At 43.4% G+C, this 13,023-nt stretch overlaps 1 protein-coding gene across 1 annotated transcript in view; it reads right to left on the bottom strand.

The window, feature by feature from the left end:
• The window catches only part of DIP2A (DIP2 disco-interacting protein 2 homolog A (Drosophila)), a 106,971-nt gene that overhangs the window by 43,473 nt on the left and 50,475 nt on the right, over positions 1 to 13,023 (bottom strand). Inside the window, exons 7-8 of the mRNA XM_011954211.1 lie at positions 12,113 to 12,232; positions 9,886 to 10,083 (exon numbers count right to left, since the gene is read on the bottom strand). Of these exons, the coding sequence (XP_011809601.1) occupies positions 9,886 to 10,083; positions 12,113 to 12,232 (318 nt within the window). The remainder of the gene's footprint in view (positions 1 to 9,885; positions 10,084 to 12,112; positions 12,233 to 13,023) is intronic.

The following is a 13,023-nucleotide window of genomic DNA, read 5'->3' as shown; positions in this document are numbered from 1 at the left end:
ACACATATACAACTATACACATATAAGCATGTATACATGTCTGCATAATTTTCAAGAAATGAGATACTTCACCCTACTTTTTCAATTAATACTGCATTATAAATGGATTTTCATGACATTAAATATCCCTCAATTACATCATTTGTAAGAGTAGCACATAATTCATTTAATCTTCACAACAATTCATGAAATGGGTCATATCTTTATTTTAACATGTTAAATTCCTAATTTAATACGTTACATTTAAGATGTTAAAATACTAGGCATCCCCAAAGAGAGGTTCCCCTGACCAAAAATCAAGAGACAATATAAACAAAAGCAACAGATCCAAAGGTGATCCGGGTATCAATGCCATCCATTCTTTACTTGGAAAGCCATCGGGACCTCACGCCAGGCACAGGGCCCAGGAACCAGCTCTTACTCCGAGGTCCTTCTCATCACACACCCACCTGGCACAGCTGCTATGTTCATAAGCACTCAATAGGGGAGAGCTTCACTGAGGAAGACAGGACACCAGAGAAAGGAAAAGCCTAGAGGACTGGGGGTGTCGGAAGAGGATGACACGAGGCAGGGGTGACCATGGGACAGGAAGACTGAGAAATATGAGTCTAAGCCCCACACCTGCAGCAGCCTTAACACACCCCCACCAAGCAGCCTATCAAAGAAGCAACACAAAGTCATCACTGAGCCCTTCAAGTCCCTGTAGCACAACTGCAAGCAGGTTGAACGGCCATGCCCTGCAAGTGAGCGCTCAATTTCCCATGTAATAATATGAAGCTCAGGTGCAACCCTATGAAATAAGTGAACTGGGGGACCTGAGAAATGAACAAGGAAAAAAAAAATACTAGACCAGGCACGGTGACTCATGCCTGTAATCCTAGCACTTTGGGAGGCCGAGGTGGGTGGATCATCTGAGGTCAAGAGTTCGAGACCAGACTGGTCAACACGGTGAAACCCCATCTCTACTAAAAATACAAAAAATTATCTGGGAGTGGTGGCATGTGCTGTAATCCCAACTACTCAGGAGGCCGAGGCAGGAGAACTGCTTGAACCCAGGAGGCAGAGGATGCAGTGAGACAAGACCGTGCCACTGTCCTCTAGCCTGGGCGAGAGTGAGACTCCCTCTCAAACAAACAAAAAAAGACAAAACTCAACTCAAACCACTGTTTTAGCCTATTTTAAAAAGTCAATTTAAGGTGTTAATAACTGTAATGCATAAAGAATTTCAAACTGAATCCAGCTGTACATAAAAAGAATAATGCGGCTGGGCGCGGTGGCTCAAGCCTGTAATCCCAGCACTTTGGGAGGCCGAGACGGGCGGATCACGAGGTCAGGAGATCGAGACCATCCTGGCTAACATGGTGAAACTCTGTCTCCACTAAAAAATACAAAGAACTAGCCGGGCGAGGTGGCAGGCGCCTGTAGTCCCAGCTACTGGGGAGGCTGAGGCAGGAGAATGGCGTAAACCCGGGAGGCGGAGCTTGCAGTGAGCTGAGATCCGGCCACTGCACTCCAGCCCGGGCGACAGAGCGAGACTCCGTCTCACAAAAAAAAAAAAAAAAAAAAAAAGAATAATGCATCATGACCAAGTCAGTTTTATCCCAAGAATGTAAAGAGGTTCAACAGAAAATCAACATAATTTGCCACATTAACAAAATAAAGGTGAAAAATAAAACAATCATATCAATAGATGGAAGAAAATAAAAACAATTTAAATCATTCATGATTTTAAAATGATTTTAAATGATTTTTGAAATCCTTCTTAAAACTCAGAAAAGGAAATATACTTCCTTAATGTGAAAAGGAGCATCTTTAGAAATCCAATAGGAAATATCATAATGGTTGGATATTGAAAGCTTCCCCTCTGAGAGAAGTAAGCTAAGGATGTCTGTTTTCAGCATTTTACTGAAAGGCTTAGCCCATGCAAAAGGGGAGAAAAAGCTGAACAACTGGAAATGTAACTACCATTATTTGCAGATGACATGATGGTGTAGTTTATGAATCTTCCATAACTGAATTCAGCAAGGCTGCCAAATGTATCAACATACAAAACACAATTTGATTTCTACATACTAGCAGTAAAGAGTAAATAGGCCGGGCGCAGTGGCTCACACCTGTAATCCTAGCACTTTGGGAGGCTAAGATGGGCACACTGCCTGAGCTCAGGAGTTCAAGACCAGCCTGGGTGAGATGGTGAAACCCTGTCTCTACCAAAATACAAAAAATCAGGAGGGTGTGGAGGTAGGCACTTGTAATCCCAGCTACTCAGGAGGCTGAGGCATGAGAATTGCTTGAACCCGGGAGGCGGAGGTTGCTGTGAGCCAAGATCGTGCCACTGCACTCCAGCCTGGACAACAAAGCAAAACTCTGTCTCAAAAACAAAACAAACAAACAAAAAAAAAAGAATAAAAATTTTTGATGAAAGTATCCACCGCAAAATTAAAACACATACACACTAAGTACTTGAGACTGTCACAAGAAATATGCAAAATCTCCCCACAGAAAATTACATATTACTGAGATCAAGTAAAAAATATTTGAATGGAGGGACAGATGTCCAAGGGCTGGAAGACTCAGTAATGCAAAGGTGGTCGGGTGCGGTGGCTCACGCCTGTAATCCTAGCACTTTGGAAGGACTAGGCAGGTGGATCACCTGAGGTCTGGAGTTCGAGACCAGCCCTGGCCAACATGGTGAAACCCCATCTCTACTAAAAATACAAAAAATTAGCCGGGCATGGTGACAGGCGCCTATAATCCCAGCTACTCAGGAGACTGAGGCAGAAGAATCACTTGAACCTGGGAGGTGGAGGCTGTAGTGAGCTGAGATCACGCCATTGCACTGCAGCCCAGGCAATAAGAGCGAAACTCCATCTCAAAATAATAATAACAATAATAATGAAAAGGCATTAATTCTCTTTAGACTCATTCAAAGCAATGCTCATAATCTCAGTAAGTATACTGTGACACCTGACAAGCTCATTCTCAAGTGGATCCTGAAATGCACAGGGTAAGAATTGCTAAGACACCTTTTTTTTTTTTACGATGGAACACTTCACAAATGTGTGTCATCCTTGCACAGATACCACGCTCATCTTCTCTGCATCATTCCAGTTTTAGTGTATGTGCTGCCACAGTGAGCCTGCAAGATGCTCTTGAAGAAGAAAACAAGACGGCAGGCTTTCGCTACAGATGTCAAGACTTACTATAAAACTACGGCAATCAAGAGAGTGTGGTATAGGCACAAAGAATAGAATATAAATCAATGAAATAAAACAGAGAACAGCAAAACACATCCACCCGTGTGTGGACAACTCACTGATGACTCATGTGCCACCACAGAGGAGTGGGGCAAGGGCTGTCTTCTCCTTAGACAAGAATGGGACAGCTGGTTATCCTTCTTTAGCAATGAACCCTGGAACCCAGTCCCACACCATTCACAAAAACGCATTCCAGGTGAATGGCAGACCGAAATGTGAACAGCAAAACAACAGCATTTTCTCAAATTAATGGAATAACATTTTGATCTCAGCCAAGGGAAACAGTACTCAAGGAGAACACAAAAAGCAAAAATCGGGCCAGGCATGGTGGCTCACGCTTGTAATCCCAGCACTTTGGGAGGCCAAGGCAGGTGGATCACCTGAGGTCAGGAGTTCAAGACCAGCCTGGTCAACACAGTGAAACCCTGACTCTACTAAAAATACCAAAAATTAGCCGGGCCTGGTGGTGTACGTCTGTAGTCCCAGCTACTTGAGAGGCTGAGGCATAATAATCGCTTGATCTGGAAGGCAGAGGCTGCAGAGAACCAAGATCACGCCATTGCACTCCAGCCTGTGCTGTAACAGAGTGAGACTCTGTCTCAAAAAACAAACAAAACAAAACAAAACAAAAAAGCAAAAATCATGCAAGAAAAGAAGGTGATGGATAGAACTTCTGTTTACCAAGCTACCATTAGTGGAAAGCCAGCCACAAAGTGGGAGAGAACTCTTGCAAGGTATTACTGACAAAGGGCTGGTATCCAGAATATAATATAAAAAATTCTTATAAATGATCCCACATTAGAAAATGTGCAGCTGCTCTGCCTAGGGAGCAGCCATTCTTTTATTCCTTTGCTTTCTTAATAAACTTGCTTTCACTTTGCTATATTGACTGGCCCTGAATTCTTTCTTGCACAAGGTCCAAGAAGTCTCTCTTGGGGTCTGGAACAGGATCCCTTTCTGGTAACATCTTCCTGGTGAATTCCAAAGGGGTAATACTGAGGAGACCCCCGACCCGAAGGAAGTAAGACCACAGCACCAATTGGCCGACTTTGGGTAAGTGGGGTGCATTTACCGGGGTAAAGGATGGAATTGGGTTAGAGGCCCAACTTAGGGGAGCCAGAATTTCTCCTAAGACAGAGTGGGTTAAAGGCCCCTCTTAACAAAAGGCAAGGGCACTTGAACAAACCCGGGTTCGAGGCCCAACTTGGGAAGGTTACAGTCCTTCCTAAGATATAAGGGGTTAGAGGCCCCCCTTCAGTAAAGTCCCTCTCGGCCAAGAATGGGTCTGGCACTACAGAATGTTAACCACTATTCTCTTTGGATTAATCTGCCTTGCACTCTTTGCTGACCGCTTTGGGTGACAAGGTTAGGCATGTACAGGATCATGGAACATGGGAGCATTTTTTCTCCCCAAAAGGGGAAACTCCAGAGCTGATGGGACTGCTGGAAAAGATCCCTTCATTACTGACAAGCGGCCACCTGAACTTTTGATTCAGCATCGCTGCAATGGGTGGGTCTTTGGCCTCCCTGAGCTCCTCACCTTCCCCATCCTGCTATAGGCAATGCTTTTCTCCCTTTCTCTTTTCCATCTTTTCTGTTACTCAGGGCAACTATCTGCTCCTTCATCTTGTCCAGAGACCACATGTTGAAAAATGTCCTTGGGAGCTGACTTGTAACCACACTGAGGTACTTTCTCTTGGTTTCCACCATCAAGTGAACAGCAATTTGAGGGTTCACGTCGTAGTTAGCTCTAAAAGTTATCTTGAGCAGTTAAAAGCCTTTGCAAGCTCAGAATTGGATGCTCTGGACTTCTGGGAATAGTCCAAGTGCCCAATACTACATCTTATTGGCTAAGGTTTATTGTTTTCACCTAGGAGGTTACCTTTGGCAAAGTTCCAAACTCAGAAATATTGGCCGTAAATCCTGGCTGAAGTTGGGTAGTAAGAGATTTAAAAGGACTTTTTTTAAAAAAGCACTATGGGCTGGGTGCAGTGGTTGATGACTGTAATCCCAGCACTTTGGGAGGCTCACATGGGTGGATCACAAGGTCAGGGGTTCAAGATCAGCCTAGCCAACATAATGAAACCCCGTCTCTGCTAAAAATACAAAGAAAAAAAAAATTAGCCAGGTGCATGCCTGTAATCCTAGCTACTCAGGAGGCTGAGGCAGGAGAACTGCTTGAACCTGGGAGGCGGAGGTTGCAGTGAGCCAAGATCACGCCACTGCACTCCAGCCTGGGTGACAGAGTGAGACTCCACCTCAAAAAAATTAAAAAATAAAAAAATAAAAAAATAAATAAGCTAGGCGTGGTGGCTCACACCTGTAATCTCAGCACTTTGGGAGGCCGAGGCGGGTGGATCACCTGAGGTCAAGAGTTTGAGACCAGCCTGATCAACACGGAGAAACCCCGTCTCTAATAAAAATACAAAATTAGCCAGGCATGGTGGTGCATGCATGTAATCCCAGCCACTCGGGAGGCTGAGACAGGAGAATTGCTTGAACCAGGGAGACAGAGGTTGTGGCGAGCTGAGATTGTGCCATTGCACTCCAGCCTGGGCAACAAGAGCAAAACTCCATCTCAAAAAAAAAAAAAAAATTAACTAATTAAAAAAATTAAAAAATAGAAGAGCACTATGGTTAAAAATCAGCTTAAAAGCAGATATTCAAGGTTTAACAGCCTGGGACTCCTTGGGGGAAACAGAGGAGGCACCACAGACTCCATTTTGGGAAGAACCTCTGTTTTCCTCATGAAATCCCAGGAATTTAAAATTTAAAATCTCAAAATCTAAGGCTCTGCTCTGTTGTGCAGCACTGTGTTATGTGACGGTTTTGACTTCACATTCTGAGAGAGCTTTGGTATAGTAACCAGGTAGGAAATATACTTTGGAGGTAGCTAATGGCAGTTGTAGGGGAATACACAGCTCTTTGCATGTGTGGATCAGCTTTTTGCATGTGTGAAAAAAGTATAAGTGTAACTGGAGTCCCAGAAGGAGAGAAGAAAAAAAATGAGGAAGAAGCAATATAGAAGAGAAGATGGCTGTAATTTTTCTCAAACAGATAAAAGACACCATTCTACAGATTCAAGAAGCCCTGTGGACATCTTGAAAATTTCAAAGAACATCACAGGAAATGTTCAAAGAATATCACCTCTAAATATGTCATAGTAAGATGGCTGCAATCCAAAGAAAAAGAACATTTTTCAAGCAGCCACACACATTACTGTCAAGAGAGTAACAATGGTCTGGCATCTTCTCAAAAGCCAGTAACAAAATCTTTGCAGTGCTGAAAGAAGATAAATAACCACGAAATATAACCTTCAAAAATGAAGTTGCCAGCAAACCTACAGTATAATGAACATACGGGAAGTTCTACGGGCCAGAAGGAAATGATTACCCAGGAAAATATAGAGTCTCAGGAAGGAATGTATATAGTAAAAGAATAGAAATGTACGACTGATTAAAAACACAAACAAACAAAAAACAATGGGCCGGGCGTGGGAGCTCACGCCTGTAATCCCAGCACTTTGGGAGGCTGAGGTGGGCAGACTGCTGGAGCTCAGGAGTTGGAGACCAGCCCAGGCCACACGGCGAGACCTCGACTATACTAAAAATACAAAAAAGTAGCCGAGCATGATGGTGTGTGCCTGTGGTCCCAGATACTAGGGAGGCTGAGGTGGAAGGATCGCCTGAGCCTGGGGGGTGGAGCTTGCAGTGAGCCGAGCTCATGTCCCTGCACTCCAGCCTGGGTGACCGGGCACAACCTTGTCTCAAAAAAAAAAAAATAAACACAATGGTAGTGATATCTTACACTTTGTATATAAATGTAGGCAAACTACAAGCCAAGGAGAATGTAAAAAAAAAAAAAAAAGGAAGTGTGTCACAGGCTGGGTTCTTTGCAAAGCAGACGCTGAGACAGGCTCAGGTATGCAAAAGGATTACTAGAGAACACAAATCTGTGACAGCAAAAGACAGGCAGCAAGATTGGGCAGGAGGAGCTGTCAAGCCACAATGTAGAACTGACAGTCCCCACAAGTCCAATGCTGTTTATAAGGAAAGTCCATGCTAACAGAAAGTAGGCCCTTGTCCCACTGCCTTACTTGGCCATCGGCCAGGGACTGCCCTGCCAATAGCATGACCTAGATTCGAACGCTGATTTAACAGTTGGAGGTTGTGAGCTAGCCATACTCATCAAAGGTTGGCAATGAGCGCCTTTCTTAAAGAATTACAGAACAATTTTTCTAATGAAAACAGATGTAAAAATCCTAAACAACTTATTGGCAAATCAAATCTGGGTGAATAGCTAAAAGGGTAAGATATTATAGCGAAGTGGGATTTCTTCTACAAATGAAGGACTGCTTTGCATTAGAAAATTAATCAAAATAATTCACCAAATTAATGAAGGAGGAAAACCATATGATCATCTTGGTAGCAGCAGAAAAAGCATTTGACAAAATTCAATACCAACTCATGATAACAACTTTTAACAAACAAGGAGAAGGGAACCTTCTTAATCTGACAGAGTTTCTACCAACAAACAAGCAAACAAAACTACAGAAAACATCATACTTAATTACCACAGGCTTTTCCTCAGATGGAAAAACAGGCAAGAATGCCCACTCTTCAACATTGTTCTATTTCACACTGTACTGGAGGTTCTAGCTTGTGCAAAAAAGCAAAAAAAAAAAGAATAAAAGTATAAGTATTGGAAAGGACAAAATAACACTATCATTGTTCACCAATAATGTGATTTTTGTAGACAGGTAATACAAAAGATATATAGACAAACAAGTAATTATGAGTAAACAAAGAACTAATAAGTTAACTCAGTGAGATCACTGGATACAGAGTCATCATTTTTTATTTTTATTTATTTATTTATTTTGAGACTGAGTCTCACTCTGTTGTCCAGGCTGGAGTGCAGTGGTTCAATCTCAGCTCACTGCAAGCTCCGCCTCCTGTGTTCACACCATTCTCCTGCCTCAGCCTCCCGAGTAGCTGGGACTACAGGTGCCTGCCACCATGCCCGGCTAATTTTTGTATTTTTTTTAGTAGAGACGGGGTTTCACCATGTTAGCCAGGGTGGTCTTGGTCTCCTGACCTTGTGATCTGCCTGCCTCAGCCTCCCAAAGTCCTGGGATTACAGGCGTGAGCCACCACGCCTGGCACAAAGTCATCATTTTAAAATAATAATAATATAGATTGCACTTACATATATAAGCCACAAATCAGTAGAGAAAATTAAAAATTATAGCACTTGTAATAGGAATAAATCTAATAAAAGATGCTCAAGACTTCTGTATTCCAAAGTATAAAAACATCACTGAGAGAAATTAAAGCAGGCCTTTAAAAAGGGGAAAACATTCCATAGTCATAAACTGGAAGATTCCATAATTGTAATACAGGTTGAGTATCCCTTATCTGAAATGCTTGAGGTTAGAAGTGTTGGGATTTCAAATTTTTTTAGGCTTTGGAATATTTGCATTATATTTACTTCCCAGTTGAGCATCACATCACAAGGCCAAAAGTCAGAAATCCAAAATGTTTCAATGACCTTTTTCTTTGAGCATCATGTCAGCTTCAAGCAGTTTCAGATTTTAGAGCATTTTGGATTTTGGATTTTCATATTTGGGATGTTCTCAACCTATAAAACATTAATTCTATTCAAATTGAACTAGAGATTCAACGCAATACCAACCAATAAGCATATGAAAATAATTTGTCACCAGGCAAATGCAAATTAGCCTGTGCTACAACACACCTATAACAAAGACTGTAACGAAATAAACAATATCACAAGCTGGTGAGAAAAGAGTAACTGGAACTCCTCACGTACTCACTGGCTGTGGGAGTGAAAACTGCTGCACTGCCTTTGGAAAAGTGTTCGGCAGTATGTCCTAATGCTGAACAATTCTGCTTCTGCATTTATACCTGGCACAAATGCCTACATATTCTCACCAAGAGACTCACATAAACATGTTCATAACCGCACTATACACAATAGCCCCAAAGTGGAAACGACACAAATGTCCATCTACTTGGGAGTGTGTAAGTTCTAGTATATTCACACGATAAAATAATACCCATCGATGAGAATAAACTAAAGAACACCTGTTTAAAAGCAGGTAAAGTCAACAGTGTGCGCAGTCAGGATAGCAGTTACCCTTCGTGTGTGGGGGGCGTGAGGGGCTTTGAACCTAGCAACACTTCTGCTTGGAGTGCTGATGACAGGACCACGTCCACTCTGTGGAATCATCAGGCTGTAGACATGCTTACTATTTGTGTTACAAAAGAAAACATAGTATGGAACCAAAAGATGCCACACGCACAAAAATACATCCTGCATGATTCCCCTTATACAAAGCTGAAAAGAAGATGAAACTAAACTACCTGGGTCAGAATGCATATACAGAACGCTCCAAACACTGGAGCCCAGAGCAATGGCAGTCACCAGGCATCAGCAAGTGGGCCCCTCTGGAGGAATGGGTAGTTGATACAGGTCAGTGTTCTATTGATCTGCCAGCTGCGCTGGTTTCTCAGGAATATTTGTCAAGCTGTATGTCTACGCTGCGCTACGTGTGCGACATTCTACAGCTAACTCAGAAGCACAACTGCTTTCCGTGAACACTTGCCATAGGTGAGAGTGTAGGTGGCTTTCCCAGTCGTATCCAAGGCAGTCAGACAGGGGGATTTGGGCTGCACTGTGCCCCAGCGCTGCAAGGTGGCCAACAGTGACGGTGGTCGGGGGACACCTGCAGTGAGAGGCTCCCCCCTCAGCACACTCGTCTCACTTCCCTCAGGCTTCGGCTGATTTGGATCTGGTTGCTGAACTACAAGCAAAATCAAAATTTTAAAATCAGCAATTCAGAGCACCATGAACACATTCTCTTTTTAAGCATTCGTAGTTTATAATACTGTTTTTTAACCCCAACTATAAAAAAGCTCACAATAATTTGTTTAGATCTTTGCATCACAGTCACTGCCAACTAACCAAAGGATTAAAGGAGCTTTAGTCATGGATGATGATGGCTGTGAAATAAAGTTAAAAACAACCCACCATCCTGGTGACCACAGCCTCACAGACAAAGGTGACCTTGGAGTGGTTCCCACTTTCCCAACCTCTGGACAGGTCTGTGTCACCTCTACTACCCCTGGCACCACAGCAGTGAACAGCCAGGTATCCACAGCCTGGGGACAGGACCTGGTGGCCCACTCAGGAGGCAAGCACCACGTCAGCCTAGGAATCCAAACAACTATCACCATGTTCAAAGAAAAAGACATAAAAGATTATTTGATTATAGGCCGGGCATGGTGGCTCATGCCTGTAACCCCAGCACTTTGGGAGGCTGAGGCATGTGGATCATGAGGTCAGGAGATCGAGACCATCCTGGCCAATATGGTGAAACCCTGGCTCTACTTAAAAAAAAAAAAAAAAATTAGCCAGGTGGTGGTGGACGCCTGCAGTCCCAGCTACTCGGGAGGCTGAGGCAGGAGAATGGCGTGAACTCAGGAGATGGAGCTTGCAGCGAGCCGAGATCGCACCACTGCACTCCAGCCTAGGTGACAGAGCAAGACTCTGTCTCAAAAAAAAAAAAAAAAAAAAAGATTATTTGATTATATAGCTCCTGAAAAAAGATTACATTAATCTTGTCTTTTACTTTAAAAACAATTCCTTTAATCTTCTTCCAGGAGCTGTATAACCACAATTTGCCCAAGTGGTAAGAAACACTGCTCTAAGATGCATTCACACCAACAAACTCTGAATTTGAAAGGCACTGCGTGATGGCTAATATTGATGTCAACCTGATGGGACTGACGTATGCAAAGTATTCTTCCTGGGTGTGTCTGTGAGGGTGCTGCCAAAGGAGATTAACATTTGAGTCAGCGGACTGGGAAAGGCAGACCCACCCTCAATCTGGGTGGGCACCATCTAATCAGCTGCCAGTGTGGCCAGAATAAAAGCAGGCAGAATGTGGAAAGACTAGACTGGCTTAGCCTCCCAGCCTACACCTTTCTCCTGTGCTGGATGCTTCCTGCCCTTGAACACGGGACTCCAAGTTCTTCAGCTTTAGGACTCAGACTGGCTTCCTTGCTCTCAGCTTGCAAACAGCTTTATTGTGGGACCTCACCTTGCGATGGTGTGAGTCAATATGCCTTAATAAACCTCCCTTTATATATATACATCTATCCTATTAGTTCTGTCCCTCTAGAGAACGCTGACTAATACACACTCTCTGATTACAAAGGGGAAATAATCTCCTAAAACCTCTGTCTAATCCTCAGGTGTGGAGGAGACCCTGGGCTGGTCTGCTGCCAGCAGTGACACTGTACAAACAGCTAAGGTCTGAGAGTGGGACCAGCATGGGGGTCCTGTGGCTCTAACAACACACTCACATGCTTGTACTGGCTTCATTTCTGGTTTCTGCTTCTTGCTAGTTTTCTTTTTAAAAAATATATGTATATTCTTTCTTTCTAAATATGTATTTCATTCATATATGAGGCTAAAATTCTGAAAAGCAGCCAAATCTATGCTGAAAATTAAACACTTTAAAACCACAAGAAGATGAGTATTTCAGAAAGTTTAAATTAAAAATTTAAATAATGTAAGTTAAATAAAACCTTAGAAGTATTTTTACAAAATGCTAAGTCACTTGAATATGAGCAGTAAATTTTCTACCTGCTCAAATAAAGGAAGCAGTCATGTGATTCTAAATTCACCATTATACACAAGTGACCACTGAGTCTGCAAACAGAATATACAAAGCAATAACCATGTATAATACAGATTTGCCCTGTTTCTCAACTTCATGGCCACCCTTTTCATACAAACACAAAAGCTCAAAGTTGGACAACTCTCACCTTCCAACAATTCCTCAAAATCATCCACAAAGAACTCCTTCAATGGAGGGCGCTTTGGCCTCTTCAGGGTGTTAAGAAGCTGCTGGATTTTGGAGGACACTCGGCTGTTCACAGGGACACCTGCCACAGGAAGGAGAGAGGAGCACTGAGGCCAGGACACATCACAACCGCTGGAGAAGTGGACACAGGTGTTAAGGCCCAAGAACAAACCACACGATGCAACAGAGCTTACAAATCCGTCCAAGTGTGGGCCCCACTGGACAGTCATTTTGGAATTCATTCATTTAGAAAACACTTATTGAATGCCTTCCAGGAAATAGGACTTGTTCTAAGCTAGCAGTTTTTTTTGTCTTTGCTTTTTTGCTTTAGACGGAGTCTTGCTGTTGCCAGGCTAGAGTGCAGTGGTGTGATCTCGGCTCACAGTAATCTCCGCCTCCCAGGTTACAGCTATTCTACTGCCTCAGCCTCCCGAGTAGCTGGGTCTACAGGTGTGCACCACCACGCTCGCTAATTTTTGTCTTTTTAGTAGCAATGGGGTTTCATCATGTTGGCCAGGATGGTCTCGATCTCTTGACCTTGTGATCCGCCTGCCTCAGCCTCCCAAAGTGCTGGGATTACATGCATTAGCCACCACGCCCAGCCTAAACTAGCAGTTTTTTAAATGGTCCAGGGACCCCTGAGGCATCCAAGACCCTTTCAGGAAGTTTATGAGGTCACAACTATTCCATGGTAATGTTAAGAAGCCATGGCCCTGTAATCCCAGCACTTTGGGAGGCCGAGGTGGGTGGATCATGAGGTCAGGAGATTGAGACCATTCTGGCTAACACAGTGAAACCCCGTCTCTACTAAAAATACAAAAAATTAGCTGGGCATGGTGGCAGGCGCCTGTAGTCCCAGCTACTCGGGAGGCT

This window comes from Colobus angolensis, unplaced genomic scaffold, assembly GCF_000951035.1.
Source record: "Colobus angolensis palliatus isolate OR3802 unplaced genomic scaffold, Cang.pa_1.0 Scaffold38, whole genome shotgun sequence".
Taxonomy (NCBI): domain Eukaryota; kingdom Metazoa; phylum Chordata; class Mammalia; order Primates; family Cercopithecidae; genus Colobus; species Colobus angolensis.
This window is presented reverse-complemented; position numbering and strand designations above follow the sequence as displayed.